The sequence below is a fragment of the Chelon labrosus genome (genome assembly GCF_963514085.1).
Source record: "Chelon labrosus genome assembly, chromosome: 6".
Taxonomy (NCBI): Eukaryota; Metazoa; Chordata; class Actinopteri; order Mugiliformes; family Mugilidae; genus Chelon; species Chelon labrosus.
In genome coordinates this window covers 5,266,779-5,286,456 of record NC_140342.1, presented here as the reverse complement: position 1 = coordinate 5,286,456, position 19,678 = coordinate 5,266,779, and the positions used below count along the sequence as shown (strand labels likewise).

Below are 19,678 nucleotides of genomic sequence, written 5' to 3'. Positions count from 1 at the left end.
TTATTATTATTATAAATTGATTAAATGAATACACACCTTATATAATTGCATTAACTCTTAAGCACAGTACAGTGAAACTTACGGCATATAACCTTAGTTCATTTAACATAATCAGAATTTAATGACAGACAATGCATGGTTTTAATCAAATAAAACAGTCCATATGGTACCCTTCACAGACAGTGAAGTAGCCTGAATAATATTATATGAAATTGAAGCAATACAAACACAAAGCCAGTGCAGCTTGCCCCAGATATTATTTCAAGGGACCATATCTGAAATGATGTTATGATGAAATAAAATGCTCCCCATACAGAGTTCAACCCATGAAACAATAAAGCAAGCAAGAGCAGCACTTCAATATGAAGCGGAATTTACAGGTGTACAGGAATCCACCATTGTCTGGCTTAAAAAAAAAAAGAAAAAGGAGACGACCAACACAAGTAAAGGCTCTTGTTGTGAGGGAGGATTATAAAACTGTCTGAAATATGAAATACATTATACATTATTAGTAATCTTGCAAACAGTGATTTGTGTCTGTACTTTCCACGTGGTAATGAAACAATATGCAAGGAGAGGAAACTTCTGCTTGAAAAGGGCTTAAATCTGACTAATAACAACACAGTCATTAAAATAACAAGACCTTGATTATTATTTGGAATCCAATATACCATTGTTAAATATTTGCTCTGATATTACAGTATATCCTCACCTACCTCTGTAAACTCCCGGAATAATGTCTTTTTGTTCATTCACTCACACAAAAATATTGAAATGTGCAGTCTTTTTGACTCAGATATTTAAATCCCTTTTCACAAGACTCAGAAGTCAAACTATAATAACCCTTATACATAGCTCGTCTATAGTTGTACATAATGAATCTCCTATATGCCTCCAACTTGACTTTGTTTAGGTGTGTTTAGGTGGTCACAACAAATTATTAAAGACTTCAAACTGTATTTTCTTAAAAGCAAAATATATGAATAAAAATACAGCATACTGTAGAATATGTCATATATACAAAAAAGTACAAAGAGGGGGAAAAAATGAAATAATCTAAAGCATGAGATATAAAAGATGAGAATGTGAAATGTCTTTCTGGCTTTGTCCACCTATGGTTGTTGCTGGTACTGTCCCTCTGTGGCAGTGTAGAAGTCATCCAGGACACTCTGCAAGTAGTCAAAGGTGGGCCTGTCCTCTGGTCTGTGTTTCCAGCAGGACATCATGATATCGTACAGCTCGGTGGGACAGTTGTCAGGCCGGGGCATCCTGTAGCCGCGCTGCACCGAGGACATCACCTCTCCTTTAGTCATGCCTAGAGACAACCCAGACGCGCAGAGTGAATGCAACAAGCAAAATAAATAAATAAATGAATAAGTAGCAGATGGGCAGGGGTGATAGAAGTTGAAACAAAGGGCAGTGGTACAGTAAAAGTGCCAGTGGACGAAAATAACTTTTTTCAAGCAGGAAATAGAATTCACCAGTAGGGGGCAGTGAATATTAATATAATGCATTACAACACCATAAGAGCTCAGGAATGTAATTTCATTTAGGTCATAATAATAACAATAATAATAATATAATAACAAAATCTGCTGTAAATCATATGAACTTTGATCAAACAACTAAATCGCTGCTAAAACCTAATGTTTGCAGAAGTGATCCCTTTACGTAAGCAAAGAAAGGTCCGATCAACCTTGTGTCTGAAGGTAGATTTTGCTTAAAGAAGATTGGCTGTTTTGAGCATATTAGATTATTATTATTATAATTATTTTAATATAGTCCGTCAAAATGGTTTAATCCATAACAATGCACCACATTTTAAACACGTTTACTGTATGGAAAGCTGAATCTGTAACTAATGTATCTCACTTGAATGAAAAGAAGCAGAATGGGAGTAAGCGTATAATAAGAATCCAGTGGATATCGTCACGTTAAGTAAAGAGCCTCAGAACAGCATGTACAATGTTTACATGTAAATACACTAAAGAGAACACTAATACACTCTTTGTACCAACTGAAATGCCACCATTTACACATCTGGATCAGTCACACACAGTAAAACGAATGTGATCAGCAGTATTGTTTGTAATGATGACACACTGGGATAACTCATAACGTGGTCTTCACCTGGGTAGGGGATTTTCCCAAAGGTTGTAATTTCGTAGAGCAGGACTCCGAAGGACCACATGTCTGATTTGATGGTGAAGGTGCCGTAGTTAATGGCCTCGGGGGCGGTCCACTTGATGGGGAATTTGGCTCCTAAGGAGGACACACACATATTGAATATTTAATTAGTAAAATGTGTAAATAACCTGTAAAAATAACCCATCCTCCAACATGTCTCATCTGTCTCCTTGTGTGATATCTAACGAAAGGTTTACATTCTATTTATGTACTTTCATTTACTTAAAATAAATTGCCTATTGCTGTGCCTACTGCCCACTGGTTCCAGATCACTGATCTCTCAGGTTTCACCTCTTGAAACAGTAATATACATAAGACATTTTTTTTTGTTTGCTTGTGTTTTGTATTCTTATCTAAATCAGAAAAAGATGTATTCTCCCCATCAACCTAACCCTAACCCTAAAGAACCTGTTACCCGTTACAGCTCCAGGTCTTCTTTGGTAAGTCTTTACATCAGGTATATCTTGTACTTTTGCTTGTATCTGATTAGATTCTACATGTACGCTTTTGTCAGATGTATGTTTATCTCGTTCCCCTGCTGCTCTTTCCCCTCTCTTCTTCTCTCCACCTGGCCAGCCTCAAGCAGATGGGCCCCTCCATATGAGCTGGGTTCTGCTTAAGGTTTCTACCTGTTTAAAAGGGACTTTTTCATACCCCTGTAACCTTAGTGCTTGCTCTGGGGTTTCATTCTGTAAAGCGTGGCTTGAGACAATTTGTATTCTTATTGACCCTATATAAATAAAACTGAATTGAACTGAATCTTCTGTAAAGTTTAAGTCTGCTGGACTCTGGCTGGGCCATTCAAGGACAATTAGATGCTGTACTCTGGAGCAGGTTTTTCCTACTGTGAGAAGCACCCCTATAGCATAATGCTACCATTAGCATGCTTCACCAGTGTTATTATCCAGATCACCACTTATTCTCACGTCACATGATTATTTTCTTTTCTTCTTATGACAGAGCCGTGACTGCTGAAATGCTTCTGAGGTGATAGCCATTTTAAAGCTCTGTTACTTGTTTGTGGTTCCTGCTGCCTTCGACCAGGTGGCCAGTTCTAGTTCTCGAGTTTTTGTTTTTATTTCACAGTCCTTGCGCTCTGAAGGGAAATGGTAATGATCAAAACCACTAAAAACCACTAACCAAGTCAAAAGGGCACACCCTCAAGGTTCTTCTCATTTTTATGCTTAATTTCATCAGGACATTCCAGTACATCACTACTGTAACAATGACACGGGGCCTCCTGCATGATGGTCAGGCATTTCTTCTTATGGAAACATTTCAAGTAATCTAAGAAAACCTAGCTCTACCTGGCTACACCTGGCCGCACAGAAGTTTTTGACCTTTAATACATTTTCAAAGACTTTCTCATTATGGGTTATTTGGTGAAGACTGATGAGAGAATCACATTTTTTTTTATCCTTAATATACCATAAAATACTAACTGTCCTAGTCCATCTTATAGGATATTCATATTTCGAGCATCTTAAAACCATGAGAGTTATTGGTCATAGCGGTACTGGTCTGCATGATTTGTGTCAGAGAAAATCAAACCAAACAAAAAGTGTCCGGCTTGTCACCCAGCGCAATAACCTTTCTGTACGATCTCAAAAAGGGGATTTTATTTCGGTGTGTCAGGGGAGTGGCTCATTTGTGTTGGTGGGGGAAAAAAAAACTCCTCCTTAAGACAGTAATGGAGAGACACACTCATAATCTCATCCACTCGTAACGTTTACCCTCTCTGGCGGAGTACTCGTCGTCCTCTATGACTCTCGCCAGGCCAAAATCAGCTATTTTACAGAGCAGGCTCTCGGACACCAGGACGTTAGCAGCCCTCAGGTCTCTGTGAATATAATTCTTCTTCTCTATGTACGCCATGCCCTCCGCTATCTGCAACAGAAAGAGAAGAGGAGTGTGTAGTGTATAGTGAGAGCTAAAAGCATTTGCAGGAAAGGAAAAGGCAACATGAGGCACAAGGAAAACTAAACAATTTATCACTTGTTCTAACTCTGTAAACGCTAATCTACAGTATGTTATTATGAGGAACATAGTAATAATGGTAATAATTATAGTGCATATACTAAATCTAGTGCTACTAAATACTGAAAAATACCACATTTGTGATTCTATATACTCTATTTTCATAATACTAACAATCTTAATTAAAGAAATCACATATGGAGATCATCATTACAATAAATCTTAGTACTGTGTAAGTATTGTGAGCAGAAAACTGTGTCCATAATTCGACTTCAACGTGAATCTATTCTATGTAAATAGCTGCTTTGACACATAAGCAGCACTGAACCGTGTTCTTATGCCCTTTCTCTCTAATTTTGAACGTGTCTGTGATTTTTGTGCTTTTGGTTTTTGTTCCTCTTTTTCCGCTCATTGGAAGAAGTGACTGTTTCACAACAGTGTGGTGACTGAGCGGTGAGGTCACGAAGGAACAAATTGTGAAACTGACCTGCGCTGAGAAATCAATGAGCTTGGGCAGCTGCAGTCTGCATCCTGCGTCACTCTTTAAGAAGTCTAAAAGGCTCCCTAAAGACAAGACAGAGTGTGCAAATCGAGGTTAGGGTCAGGGTCTTGCACGGTATTAAAAGTCTCATGAGCCATGTGTTGAATACAGAGCTTAGCTACCATTTGCCATGAATTCAGTGATGATGTAGATGGGTTGTGTCTTGGTGACAACAGCGTAGAGCCGCACCAGCCTGTCGTGCTGCAGCGTCTTCATGACATTGGCTTCATCCAAGAAGGCTTCAACCGTCATGGTGCCTGGCTTCAGCGTCTTCACTGCTACTTTGGTTGAGTTGTTGTAGTACGCTGAGTGCACAGAACGTAAAAGGAAGTCATGGGGAACATCAGTACATTTCAATGAAAGCTTTGTCATGGCTTCATGGTCTTGTGTCATATCATGACTACTGGAAAATGTGAATCAGACACACAGTTTTCATTCCCCTGTGTATCTGGATTCTTGATTTTTGATTCTTTAATCGGTCTCAACAGTTGTCCATTGTTGTGAAAACTGTTGTGACAAGTAAAAAAAAAATGCCCATAACAGGAAGTAAAACTGTTTCAGGTTCAGTGGTCGCTGAGAAAAATATCACACAGCACAACCTGTTCGGCTGTGCATGACGCTAAAGGGTGTTTGAGTGCAACAGTTAAATAAATGCATGTTGTAAACCTGAAGCTGAAACATTACACGATGTGAAGGACAAATATGCTTTTTTTTTTTTTTTAAATGCAAGTTTAAATCAACCAAAGTGTCATACCAGTAATAAAGACCATTAATAATAATAAAAAATTAGTAGTAGTTTTTCTTTTTTGCATGCAGATTATTAACTTAAATTGCTTAAATGAAGCGTAAATGGGTAGTATGATGTTATTCACATAATGTTATTGCCCTGTTTATGCTTTTAGAATTGTTCCCAGTTCTGACCAATGCTCAGACTAGAATAGTTTTTATAAAAACAAATTAGTTTTTCACAAATATAGGATGAAGCGATATGGCAACACCTTTGTCTCTCTGCAGCAGGTTCTTTAAACCCTAGTCTTACATTCAGTACTACATTTCAGAAAGTTTTCAGAAAAGCATTAACACACTTTTTACTTACTACAAAATATATTGGCAAAACACAGGCTAACCAAACACAGCTACCCACCCTTATTGGTGTTAACCCATGGGCCAACCACAGCAATTGCCACACTTCAGTGAAAGTTGCTCCAATTCTTTTTTCAAGTCATGCAGCACAGTGCTGATGTTGTGCAGTGCAGGCCAAACTTTAATTTTTCTAACCTATAACTCAGTAAGCATGATGTTGGATCAGCGTTGTGCAGCGCTGCATTTAATCAAATGTATTGTCAGCCACAATCTTTTATTAGACCCATCCAACTGGAAAACTTTACTTTCGAGCACATTAAGCCTGCTGCTGCAGCATGAGAGAGAGAGATGCAGGAAAGGCAGAGGTCAGCGGCCAACATGCGGCTGCAAGTCAGCTAACTAGACCAGCAGCAGCAACAGGAGAGTGACACATCACACCCTTGTCAAAGAGGAAACTGACCTATAAATATACAGTGCTTTAATGTGTTTGAGCCGGACTTAACAGTTGAATTAAAATGTGCTGCTTTGACATCATTTGTTTTATATCCTGGTTCTAAATGCAAAGCATCCAAATGTATTACTACACTATTATGAAAACACCCTTGCGATATTAACATGTCGTAGCTTTTTAAGATTAAAAGTATCCTGAATGAATTGCTGCTATTATGTACAGTGTTTTGAACTTATTCAGCAGTTCCTCTCTGCATTGCCTCATATCATTATGTTCTTTTCATTGTCAAAAGTTTAGAACAATCCTGGAACTTCCCCAGTACTACCCACTCACACGCACAGCACAACCCTCAAACCAGTTCTCAGTTGTGTTGCCACATACTTCCCTTATGTTTCAAGGAACTGCAATGGAATTTGTGTAAGTCCTAAAGTCATGAAAATATACAATATATATGTACACTGATCAGGCATAACATTATGACCACCTTCCTAATATTGTGTAGGTCTCCCTCGTAAGTGTGTGTCATGGCAACTAACAAACCTCCCATGCAAATCACCAGTCGAACTAACTAAAACATTTCCTCCCTAGATGATAACACTGATCTACACATGATATTTTCAGGCCCAGAGGCAGGCATGGATGCATTTGAGCATATTTTCAGAGAAAGCAATCCAAACATACAGTCGGTTGTTCATCTCATAAGTTAAAGGAGCAGGAAGTAAATTTTATTTTACTTACGGGGAAATGGAACTTCCCCGTGGAGTTGACTTCTGCAGCTCTGAATTTACATTGAATGGACTAAAAATGTTTACAGACTCTATTGCCTCAACAAGATACACTTCGCTACTCAACCACCAGCGACATGGGGCCATTTGTGTAGTATTTAAAGGCATAAACAAATGAACTGAGGCAGGGTTGGTGAAATTGTTGACAAGTCTCTGCATCACATCAAAGATGTTTCTGTTCTTCTTAACAAACCCATACAGGATATATGCCTTTTTGGCTAAATGTTATGTATTGTGTTGATGAACTTTTGCCATCTGCAGCGTGAGAACATTTAAAAGCTTCTGTCTTTTCCATGTTTAAGTTAAGACAGTTCTGAAATCAGATATAATGTAAAAGTCCAAGAAATTTGCAGCAGTAATAATTAGATTAATAATGAAATATAGACCACAGTATTCCAGTATTACTGGATCAGGCGGTTTCACCTTCAGTTGGTTTGGAGTTTGGGATCATTTGGGCAATTTTTCTAATTACTTTTTAATGCTGATTTGAAACAAAACCAAGGTGCATGTAGTCTTCTCAAGACAGTATAGACTATGATTGTATGAGCACAAACATTGTGCTTCTTTCTAAAGAGTGGAGGCCCCCTATCTGCCAATTAGTGGACCACGTAACGTCATCAAATGGCTTCATAGTTGATACACTTGAATAGTTGTGGTGTGTGGCTGTTGCTCTAGCACGGTACTGGTTGACAGACCTTTGCACTTTTGCATGCGAATAGCTGTCAAAAACCACAAATGTATGCAACTCTTGTTCATGTTTGTGCTGTTTTTGGGTCTTTAGCCTTGCGCTTGCTGAGAAACATATTGCACAGAGAACTTCTCATAGTGGACTGAAACAGGTATATAATATATTGCCTTTGAACTGTGGACTTTCTGATTCAAACTGAACTTTCAACTAATCAGCAGCTGACCCGTCGGCTTGATGAACAACTGCAGTCATGTGCATCTGTGTATGCTCTGCACTAGCTCAGTTTCAGTATTACGTTAGGCTACCAGACACTAATGCTGGACCATGAATCAGCCATGAGGCATAGTGGGTGGAAGGAGATGAATATATGCTCTCCCTTTTGCAACAACTCCCTCTGTCAACTCTTGGGCATGAAAGCTGTTCCCATTGAATGCTACCGAATAAATGCAGAGATTTGTTTTTCCTTTTACTCACCCATCCAGACTTCTCCAAACTGCCCCGCTCCCAGCTTCTTCACCATCTTAATGGAGTCTTTTGAAATCTCCCAGGCGTCTTTATCCCACGGCTTTTGAGCTTTGGGTTTAACACATGGACGGTCCAGTTTACGACACAGGCCATCAGCTTTGTCTGCAAGGGGCACACGTATACACTTAGTATACACAATCAAAGGGGACATAATATTAATTGGTAAAGTTGCTGGGCCTACTACACCTACAAGTCTACTCACAGGTGTCACTTATACCATGGCATCCTTGCTGCATGTGACTACAGGATTTTCTCTTCACTTCGAAAGCCATACTCACTGCGGTAGTGTTTGATCATGCTGCCGATGTCGTTGAAAGAGATTTTAGGAGAGATGTAACAGCCACCGTTATCCAGCATCCTGATCTTATAATGTTTGACTGATTCTATCCCCTGGTGGTCGACGTCTCTGATGGACAGTGAATAACTCCCTGTGCAAAAATAATGTAAAACAGACAGGATGGGGGATTATGAATGCATCTTTGTCTCTGAGCTGTTGTGATTTCCATAGCGTCCATACCTTTTGATGTTTCACTTTCCCTGATCAGATAAGAGCCTGGTTTATTTGCTGGAGCCAACAGCTGCCTCTCTGCATCCTTCCTTGTGATGTCTTTGAAATACCACCTGCAACCGACAAGAAATAGATACAATACTATATCTTAATACACAAGCAAACAGTGCATTTTGCATTAAGAAAGGGGTAAAGGGGTTTTTCTTTCTTCTTAAAACTGAGATCATCAGCGTATAACTGAGCCGTTTAGAAGAACAGAAGAAGGTAAATTATTAAAAATGTATGTACTCCTCTGTTTCCATGGTGTCAACTTGGGCAACATAGTTGGATGGTACGAATCCCTCTCTGTTGGTTACCAGAGACTTTGCTTTCCACCATTCACCACGTCTGCAAATGAACATACAGGTAACTATTTTTAGGTAACATTTTTAAAAAAATCATGTTTTGTTAGTGTAAAAAAAAAGTAATGTTTCCTGCTAAAAAAAAACACACAACATATTGGAATTTTATTTTACCTCAGCACTTTGATGCGTACAGTGATAGAAATATTCTTTCTAAGATGCACTTAATAGAGATCTTATTTCTGCATTTCTTCAAAGTTAGGCAATAATATGAAATATAGTGGATCTCACTTAGATCCCAAAAACATGCTCTGAGAGGTTGTTAGCGTTCATCATTGCTTCTTGCCCTACATGATTCAACACACAATAACTGATGAATAACATTTCCTGAATTGGGATCAGTCCGACACTCACTCCTCTAAGATTTTCAGTTTTTCTCCCTTCTTGAATCCTAAGTCGTCTCGGTGCACAGCTTCATAGGGGTAAAGGCTGATCACTATTTTATCAGCCCCTTGTTCCTCTAAGAGAAGAAACAGAAAAATGTAAAACACCAGATGAGGAAATGAATCAACCACATTATAAAGACCAAAGCTTATTTATTCATTAACACCGCAATGTGTCATATTGGTAAGTACGAGTGTGAGTATCAGTTTAGAAGTGTTAATATTAATATAAGTATTAATAAGCGTTAATGTTAATATAATGAAGCCGGTGCTAACCCAGAGTCTAGCATTCTCCTAAACCTTGCCTACACATGCCTAGATGTATCTTAAAGGATTTATTGGGTTTAATATTAAACTTGCACCTACACTTACTGTCTGTTAAGAGCAAGGTCACTCTTTGTTTTCCGACTGTGTAACAGCAACACAAAACAAGAATCTAAAATGACTGGAACTTTGCTAGAATGTCACCTAGTTTGGATGACTTAAACTGCTGAATCATCTACAGTAAAAATAGACATCTGCATGAATGTGTCACATTTGCACGCAGGGGACAAGACTTTGGTAATGAGAGGCCGCCAACTTATACAATAGTGACTTTCCAGAGGAAAATAATAATAATAATGATAAGACCCTTTATTTATATGTTTGTGCATATTGCAAGCAAAATACTTTTTACTAGCCTAAGCTAATTTTTTTTTCTGGTGACTAACGCCTGAAAAGGATTGATACCAATACACAGGCTTCTAATGCAATGGAAACAGTCTTCACTAATCCAGTAAAGAAAAAAAGAAAGAAAGAAAGAAAGAAAGAAAGAAAGAAAGAAAGAAAGAATACCTTCCATTTTTTGGAACACCTGACCAGGTAGGAGGGAGTTACCCTGCAAAGACAAACAATATAAATGTTAAATAATTTTTATCTCAGTTATTTCCGTTATTTTAATATCTATGTCACTTCTAGACTTCTAGACACAATCTGCTCATTTCATGTTGAAACAGGGGGGTTCTGTTTTTAGGAAATATTTGAGTCACCTTTTTTTTCCATATCAACAGGAAATGATGTCTTTTTTGAAGACTGAATAATGTCAATTTTCTGTTTGCTTTAGTCAAAACATGTGTCCAAGAAATCCAGTGATGATTATAGGCAGTTTCATCTTCCTTTTTTTTCATGGTCATTACATTTTTGACACCAGGCCACCAAAATTCCACTTTTGCTCAGCCCAGCGGACTACTTACTATGTCGTTTTTTGCTTTGAAGGTGGGGTCTCTGACATAGTGCATTTGGTCGGGACGTGCAGCCTGCTGGTCGATTTTCCCTCCCTCCACACCTCCACCACTCAGACCCTCACTCACTGTGGACTTCGCGCAGCCCATTCTGCCTGCAGAAGGAAGTGAGAAAAAGGAAGAGTGAAGTGGATTGTTACCCACTTACATTTACAGCTGCTGAAACAAACACCACTAAAAAAAAAACAATTTGTACCAAACACCTGCAACGTTTCAGTTCTTGCATGTAAAAATAACAGTAAACCAAACCAATGACATGTACTTTTTTCTATATTAGTTACTAAGTGCGTCACAAGAGTGGAAAGGCGGAAACGGATACATGCAGTGCGGCTTAAAAGTTTTGCTTAAGTCCTTGAAGGAAGAATCCAATCAAATTAAACAAAAATGTTAGACTTTTCAGGAAAATGAACATTACATATCTGCGAGGTGCAAAGTTAGCTTCAGGGCTCCATCTGTTCAGAAGTGTTTCTAATCAATGTAACGTGAGCCACAGTTTCATATTTGCACATTTGTGGAAGTTTATGCTGACATGGAAAGTTGCTGCGGTGGAAAAAGGTTCCATAACCACAGTCAGACAGATTGTGACCTACCCTCCAGGGGAGTGGTCTACCAACAAAGATCTTTACTGACTCCAAAAACAAGATGCATAGTAACGCCAGAGAGGTCACAAGGCTAACGTCTAAGCAAATAAAGGCCTCTCTCGCATTGGCCAATGTTCATGTTCATGACACCATCATGACTAGAACGCTGAATAATGAACGACTATACCAGCAAATTGGTAAAGAAAATAAAGCTCTATACACTGATTTGGTTGCACTCAACATAAAGAAAGCATTGGCTCTGTCTGGCCATGTCATACTCTGTCCATGCAGTACAATAAAAGAAGAGTTACTGCTGCAGTTATCTGTTTTGTGGCCTGCTACTGTGGCTTTGGCTGGGCTGTATTTCAGCCTGAAGCCCACAAAATGCCACTGTCAAGCCATGCCATTACATCCTGATATTTACACGTGTTAAAACCACAAAGCCTTTTTAAACTAAAAAAAAAAAGGAGCAAAGACCAGAGATGACGATGAGTAAAATGTGAAAGCTTTGTTGTAAACTCTCACACTCACATGTATCAGTTTTGTGTCTACGTGCTCACTGTGATTTCTTTCTTAGCAGTATGCAGAACCTTTCAGTAGGCATACAAGATGAAAATAGATGTTGCTATAATAGTGCAATGCTATTACACATCCTAATGTGAGCAGCTGTGTTCGAGGAAAAACGTGTAATTTCCTACATGCCACGTGACTTTCATAACAGCGAATATCTTCTGTGTATGTCATAAAGAAATGTGATACTGATCCTCTTATTCAAAGTTCACATCTAGTAGAACAGCAGCATTTATTGTTAACAGTATAAAATACAGTTTACACAGAGATTATGACCATAGTCCATGACAAACAAATAGTCTAAGGCAGGGGTGTCAAACTATTTTTAGTTCATACCAGTTTGATCTCAAGGGGTCCAGACCAGTAACATATTAGCCTACTAACCTAAAAATAATGACAACTCCTAATTTTATGAACAACCTGAAATTCTGGCACATCACTGTATGTTGTTTAGTTCTGGATGTTGCATTCTGTCCGCTACTCCTACTAAAACTGGAAAAATTAGGAAGGTTACTTTTTATTGGAAAAATTGCAATTAAAGTCTTTTCTTTTCATGCTGCAGGCCAGATGGGGGCGGTTTTGGGCTGCGGGCCATATGTTTGACACCCCTGGTCTAGGGTCACCCCAGCCAGTCTTAACTGTAAACTTTATTAAAAAAGAAAGTCCTGGGCCTAATAGTAAAGGCAGAGAGTGTGTCCACCTCACAAATCCAAACTGTAAGTGCAGTAGTTATTCCTAAGAGGAGCCTCCCATTCTGCTTTTGGAAACTCCATAAACTACAAGCACAGAGAGCCAAAGCAATGCCATCCAGAGTAATCGTATGGTTAGACAATGTTTCTGAGGTCTTCAGGGCCAAATACTTTAACTTCAGTGATGTCCCCATTTAAATATAGAAGATTTATTAATCCATAAAGGGAAAAATTAAGCGTTGCAGCAGCAGATGTGCAAGTTCATCATACACGCTCTCTAAAACAGGAAAAACACTTCCGCCATTCTCCAGGAAACAAAAGTAGACAGCTGAACGAAAGAGAAAAAAGGAACACACTGAACTATTTCTGTACGTCAGTGAGGACTCTTTTAATATCGCTGACACCTAAAACAGACAATATATACAATATTCATTGATGTCTGACCAAGCAGTACATAAAGTAGGCCACAAGTCAACAGCTAAAAGGAATCCCCCATAAAAACAACCAACTACATACAAATGTAATTAATATAAATGTTTTTTGTGTGTTTGTTTGCTTCCAAAACTGTCTGTACATTTTTCCAATAGTTTTAAGTCATTAAAAAGACTCAGATTGCATTAATGAGGACTAAAAAAACTGGTCTGTCACCTTAAAGGGGAACTCCGGCGCAAAATGAACCTGGGGTTAATAACACATGTGTACCGAGTTCGACCGTTCTCTGGTATTTGTTTTCATGTATTTGTTTTGTTAGTCAAATGTGACCAGTTTTCTTGCAAACCGCTATTTAGCGTATAACGATAGCCTTCGGGGCACACCGACACATAAAAAGAAATCGCTATTTCTATACCACTAACAAGGCTCACAATATCACCACACTTACACGGTAGCATAACTAGGGTCTCTACATGTAAACCGAAGCATTGAGAACTTTGCAAGTATACAGGCAATTTATTAAAAAAGGAATACAGTACCGTCCGCGTCCGGCTCGCATATCCAGGCGGGCGCCATCTTGGGGACGCTTTTCCTATGCTCTCAGTGCTTTCTTCCGGCAACAGACAGTTCAGTTTCCCCAAGATGGCGCCCGTCTGGATATGCGAGCCGGACGCGGACGGTAGAGGTGGGCGGATCGATCCAAATATCGATAATATCGATACCAACGTTGGTATCGAGATTGATCGATACCAATGTAATGATATCGATACTTAAGTTTCAGTTTCTCTCGTTTCATTAAAGAAGCGACCTGACTCTGTTTGTCTAGATGCCGCTGCTGTCAGAGCAGATCAGGCTCATTTTGCTCCCCTTCCCCCTCGCGTGTGTTTGTTGTACTGTCATGTGACTCTGCAGCGCCAGGTGACCGAACACCGCCCACCGCTACCAGCCAGGCTCGGCCAGCAGCAAGGCATTACACACAACGAGAGAAAGAATGGAGCTGTTTGGTTATATTTTCGGGCCGAAAATGAAACGATAGCAAGTTGTGTTATATGTAAAAAGGTGGTAAGATACAGTGGTAACACAACAAACTTGTAAAAGCATATAGAAATTTTTAAAATTGCCGCCCACTTGGCCCCTACAGATCGCTGATAGGCTACGACGAAAAAAAGTGCACGAAAGGGGAGAAATGTTGTCTTATTTTTGTATTGTATTGTACTTCCTAAACACTTCCTTACATTATTTATAATATTTGTTGTGGAGTTATAATTTTCTACACTTTGTTTATTTAAGAAAAAAAAATCCAGAAAGAAGTTAAATGAAGGGAGAGATTTAGTTTTTATTGTAGTTTCTGAACACTGCCTGAAAAATAATTTGTTTTTATTTGTCCTCAAGTGATCATTTTGTGTTGTTTCTGAACAAAAACTTTTATTGTGATAAAGTATTTTCTATTTACTTATAAACCAAATTCTGTACTGAACTTTAATTGATTAATAATCCAAAAGGCAAATCACGAAAACACTTAAAATGTCATGAGAATTAATTCAGATTTAGATTGATTCAGACTGATGGTGCGTCCACCTTAATTTTTACTGGGCGATACTGGCCCAGTATTTACTTGGTATCGGATCGATACCAAATCTAGCGGTATCTCACACCTCTAGCGGACGGAGTTCCCCTTTAAGGTGACTTGAAATGCTAAAAACAAAGGAGAAGTAAAACTCCAGATAGGCTAGCACGGCAGCACAGTGGCAATGATAAAATGCTAGCAGATTTAATATTTACCGTGTGCCTCATGTTAGATGAGTGTAAACACGCTAACATGTTTTCAAAGGGAAATTCACTATCACTATCTCAACATGCTATCAGCGCTAGTTAGCATCAAACACAAAGTACAGCTGAGGCCGATGGGAATGTCATTACATTGCCTGTTTTTTGTTCAGAAACCAAAGCTCTGGATAAAAGTCAATGTAGAGCTGAAGATGGTATCAGGGGGTCAGGGGGATTACAATTCATTAGTGATGTTAGGTTACGAGACGTGCTGACGCTTCGAAGCGTGTGTCGAGCAGGTGTCGAGTAGGCCTAATGGAGGGGGCGTTTCCGCGAAGCGCGTATCGAGGCTTGCTTCATTTAGGGGAGGGGCCGAAAATAATGACGTCCGAAGCGGCGCCTCGCTGCCCGGATGTACCACGTGACTGCTTCAGAACGCGGTTCGGATTTTGCCGCGAGGTTTGACGGCACTATAAACCCCTCGGGGTTTTTGATAGAGAGTTGCGGTCAGTTCAGTGTTTGGATAGCGTTTATATAATTTGGAGATAGTTTGGAGAGTTTAGAGAGAGACATATGGTTTGAAGATTTAGGAGAGACAGATAGGTAAGAGGATGGAGCCAGCTAGGAAGAGACATATTCAGTGTCCTCTTCCTAGTTCCACAAGCACTTTCACTTTCCTCTTCCTGCTTAAGCCCATGCCATTTGCCTAAAGTGACAGAAAAACATTACACAACCTGCCATATCATATGATACTACCATTTCGGGAAAAGTTACACACAGAATACATTTAAAAAAATATTTTATCATACACATGTGATAATTTAAGTAGAGAAATTATTTGGCCATACATTTTTTATTTTTTTTTGTAATTCATAGTCATTCCCAAGAGCCATTACAGACACAACAATTCAATGCATCACACATTATGTGGTTAAGAGCTACAGCTGCCTGTGATTATACACCTGGCCAGAAGGTGGTTTCGTGTGCACATGAAGCTTCGAGAGATGAACCCTTTCTCGAACCAATTGGCTCAAGTGGTTCGATGCCTCATGAGGCTTCATCTCACCATCACTACAGTTCATCCCAAGAGGAACATGAATACATGTACCACATGACAGTGACAGTGCGTCCCGTAGCTGGACTCAAAAATGGAAAATGTCCAAATGAAATTTCACACCAGTCCGTCTGGAGGTTATTTCACTGGATGAGTAGGCTGACATCTCTGAACTGCTGTTGACACTACACAAGATATCAGCGGTCCCATCTTGAGGGGAGCACGGTTGTCTGCTGAGACAGTGCTGCCCGAGCCACAGTGTTGGTCTGGCAGACCAGTAGCAATCACTAGCCACATAAAAGCAAGGTAAACTTGTGGACTTATCCAGGTCCACTCCCACAGTGAACACTTCAGGACATCATTCAAACCCTACTCAATCCAGCTGTACAACAACTCACCTTTCTGTAACAGATAATTCCATGTTATTCATGTCAGTGCTCTTTCATCTGTATTGTTGCTCCTTATTCCTATGTATATAGCGTATATTTACTTCTGTCTCTATTTCTTGTATCTGGTACATTATTTTATAGTATTTTTTTAAACTATCTTACACCTGTTTTTCTTTTCACTAGTGGTTCTCAAGAGTGTTTTTTTATGGCCAACTGAGCTACTGTGACCAAACAGTTTCTCTTGTGGATCAATAAAGCCTAGTCTAAGTAAAAGTCATTTCTGTTGTTTTTAGGTCTCCAACAGCAGGATGTACTCTTGTCTTTGTTTACCACAGTGCCCCTAAAGAAATAAAACCAGCAATTTAATGACCCTTAAGAAGATTCAGGAGGAAGGTTGCACAAGTGGACCTGGCTGACGTGGAGTGGGTTGCTAGGACAAGAGTTGGTGGGGGGTTGTGGTCAGGCACAATTAACCAAAAAGGGCCACACTTGAAAGCCAGCATACATTTTCTAAGGTTTGTGTGTCTAAATGACAGTGGGTGAGTCAAGGAATGAGACTAAACAGTACGAAAAAGTTCAAGAATCAAAGTGTGATACGCAGCTGTTTTGTCAGTTTTGCACAGGCTTGTTTTGCGCTTTGTGGTTCAGTGCCTGCAGTGCCTGCTATATTTTTAACTTGACAGTGAGCAAACAGCTGGAAACCGAGGGTCTAAACAGATCAGGAGCGCACGCACTTAGATGTCTGCCACTCTGTGACAAAAAAACGCACACTTCCTCCTTTGGCAATGGATTGAGCCAGAGACTGTAGAGGTGAAATGAAAGGAGGTAGAGCGGAGATAGCGCACAGTGGAATTTAAATGCAAACAAATGACAAATCTGATGGCATTTATAAACTGAAACAAATATTCAATGGCAGTCTGATGGAAGTCAAAGTGTTGTTTAAACCTATGCAGAACAAACATATACTAATTTCAAATACTAATAAATGACTTATTTTACGTCATTAAATCTAGAGCCATGTTACAAACCAAACCGTACAGTCTCATTAAATTAACTTTTCTCTGTAACACAGACCCTTTTCCCCACAAATAAAATCCAATGTTTTCAACTCTGAGAATGTGTTTGCCTGTATCAGTAATGCACAGGATTCATTCTTTAGTGCTTACCTCTCTTAGTGTGTATCTCTGGTTAAAGAAACAGCTAATCCAGTGCGCAGAAGTCTTTCAGATATCTTCTTTGCGTTTTTCATCAAAGATCCTGAAACACACGCACGCTCTGACTGTGTTTGACTTGACAAGCGGGTCAGCCAGTCGACAAGGACTGTTATACCAGAATGAGGAACTGGCTGGGGGATTTTTTTTTTCTTGCTAAAACTTCCTGGTACAATTGTCTAATGATTATTTGCATAATCAGCAACACACTCGTGCACACACACACGCGAAGCGCACAGCAGACAGATGGTCTTTCAGCCCTACACATACGGAAACGTTGTATTTGTAGAGCAGAGTTTCACTATATGTCATAGAATCCCTTCGGAGAATTATGACATTATGTGCTGACACTGTAGTGACCTATCACAGTGAATGTAAGGTAAATACCCCCTCTCAAGTGTTAAACATTATCTATACACTTACATGTGAGTGTCATGTGCTTGGTATTTTAGAGCCAATTTCCATACATTTTCCCACGGTGCTACCTGTTGGCCAAGCTGCAGAGGACACTTCACTCTTATCCGTTATTTATTTCACTTTGTTTGACACCAAGAGTAGAAAATATGGTTATAGACATTCAGACAAACAGATACACGTTTAGCAGAATCATGCACCTGCCATACTTTTCCATGCCGAATAATGCACAGCTGAGTTTATACATACTTCTGGGAGCTGGAGTGAATCACTAAACAGTCACATGGCAGTTTACAACTCGGGACACCTGATTGCCCTATATTATTACCGGCATGAATGTGTCACAGTGAAGCTGCAGGGTTACAGGAAGGTTATACTGTAGTCAGTAAAACTTAGGAGAAACGGGAAAGAATACACATGTGCATGCATGATGGTCTGTACAGATGATCAGATCTATTTCTATTTCCAGATCTATTTCACAAAGTAACAGGAATTTAGTTCAGCCTCACATATAGAAACTTTCACACTTAAAAACAAATGTTACAGTTACTGGAAGCTCCACTGAGTATTGCATATCTACATTTAAGGAAAAGTTTGACATTTTGGGGTACACACTTATTGAGTTCACTGGTGAGAGTTAGACGAGGGTTTTGATGCCGCTCTCTTTCATGTGCCTGTAATGCGGGGATCAATAAACAAAAAATAATAAAGTCATAAATGGACAGTAAACTTAATTACAGTTAGGCCAATGCTCAAAACAGAAGAGGTTATAGGTTCCAGGACAAAGGTCAGGAAAAACAAACACACTTTTATTGGCCTTGTGCTTTATAGCAACAGGAAAGTGCTCAAAGTTATTACTACTGTGTTAACTTGGGTGAGAGATCTACACCTACAACCACTAGATCTCTGTGTTGACTGGTCAGAATGTGTTGCTCATTGTGTTTTATTTCTTGTCATATTTTACTATGACATGGATTTACTGTCTATCATTGATGCTAATCTATGGGCAATAACATAAAACCTGCGTCATTGTACTGATAAATTAAACATCAGTGGTCCTTGGCTTTACTACAACAGAGCCAGCGAGCTGAAAGCTAGTTAGCATTGTAGGTAACACTGCAGACGTAATTTTTGTAAATTTGATTGATTTGCAGCTTTGATAAATTACTGGTAAACTGTGAACCAATCAGAATAAAAACTTTTGACACAAGTGGTAGCAATTATGAAGACAAAACTGGAGACGGGTGCTTAAGTTCCTCTAGATTTTAGCTTTTGTAGCTTAGCATTAAGACTGGACGGAAGGAGATAGGCTAGCCTGGCTTGCTGTCCAGAGGCAAACGTGTCCATCTATTAGCACATCTAAAGGTTTCTAATTAATATGCTCTATGCCGACTGCGTGAATTGCAGAAACAATTCATTTCTGCAGTCATAACAAGTAGCCAGGAAAATGCTTCCAACCAAGCCATTGTTTGCATTGGTTCAACTGGGTTGAAGTTGGGTTGGGTTGTATTTTCCGTGTTCATGAGAAGGGTCCATATGAAAGACCCTGCCTTGTCATATTCACAGCCTGACAAAGGGAAGTTTATGATAACGGCGGAACTCGCGAGTTATGACATGTTTGATGATGTTTTAAGAAGTGAAGAAAATGAACAAGTTCTTTTATTGCAATTTATGTGTTGGACGTTTGTTTTGCAGTTTTGTTTCAAACTACTTATATTCCCAATGGCTTGGAACATTTACATTTCCTTCATTAGGCTATCCG

The 19,678-nt window shown here is 39.3% G+C and overlaps 1 protein-coding gene across 2 annotated transcripts; it reads right to left on the bottom strand.

The window, feature by feature from the left end:
* Positions 1-108: 108 nt before the first annotated feature.
* lyn (LYN proto-oncogene, Src family tyrosine kinase) lies at positions 109-18,354 on the bottom strand. 2 transcript variants are annotated; one of them, XM_084546855.1, is made up of 13 exons: positions 17,458-18,354; positions 10,762-10,904; positions 10,364-10,406; positions 9,501-9,606; positions 9,034-9,132; positions 8,755-8,858; positions 8,516-8,665; positions 8,187-8,339; positions 4,828-5,010; positions 4,652-4,728; positions 3,921-4,074; positions 2,131-2,262; positions 109-1,315 (listed from the first exon to the last, which is right to left on the bottom strand). In XM_084546855.1, the coding sequence occupies exons 2-13, from the start codon at positions 10,897-10,899 to the stop codon at positions 1,113-1,115; spliced, it is 1,542 nt and encodes a 513-aa protein (XP_084402981.1). In that variant the 5' UTR covers positions 10,900-10,904; positions 17,458-18,354; the 3' UTR covers positions 109-1,112. The 2 variants fall into 2 exon arrangements, with proteins under 2 accessions (XP_084402981.1, XP_084402982.1); XM_084546856.1 differs by lacking the exon at positions 17,458-18,354 and having other exon boundaries at positions 10,762-11,141.
* Positions 18,355-19,678: the final 1,324 nt, after the last annotated feature.

Bases quoted from the DNA above. Each gene is read 5' to 3' on its own strand.
- lyn (XM_084546855.1), bottom strand. From the start codon at position 10,899: ATGGGCTGCGCGAAGTCCACAGTGAGTGAGGGTCTGAGTGGTGGAGGT. The intron at 8,666-8,754 runs GTATGGACGCTA...ATTTTTGCACAG, and splicing joins GGAAAGTGAAACATCAAAAG to GGAGTTATTCACTGTCCATC. The intron at 4,729-4,827 runs GTAGCTAAGCTC...TCTTGTCTTTAG, and splicing joins CACTGAATTCATGGCAAATG to GGAGCCTTTTAGACTTCTTA.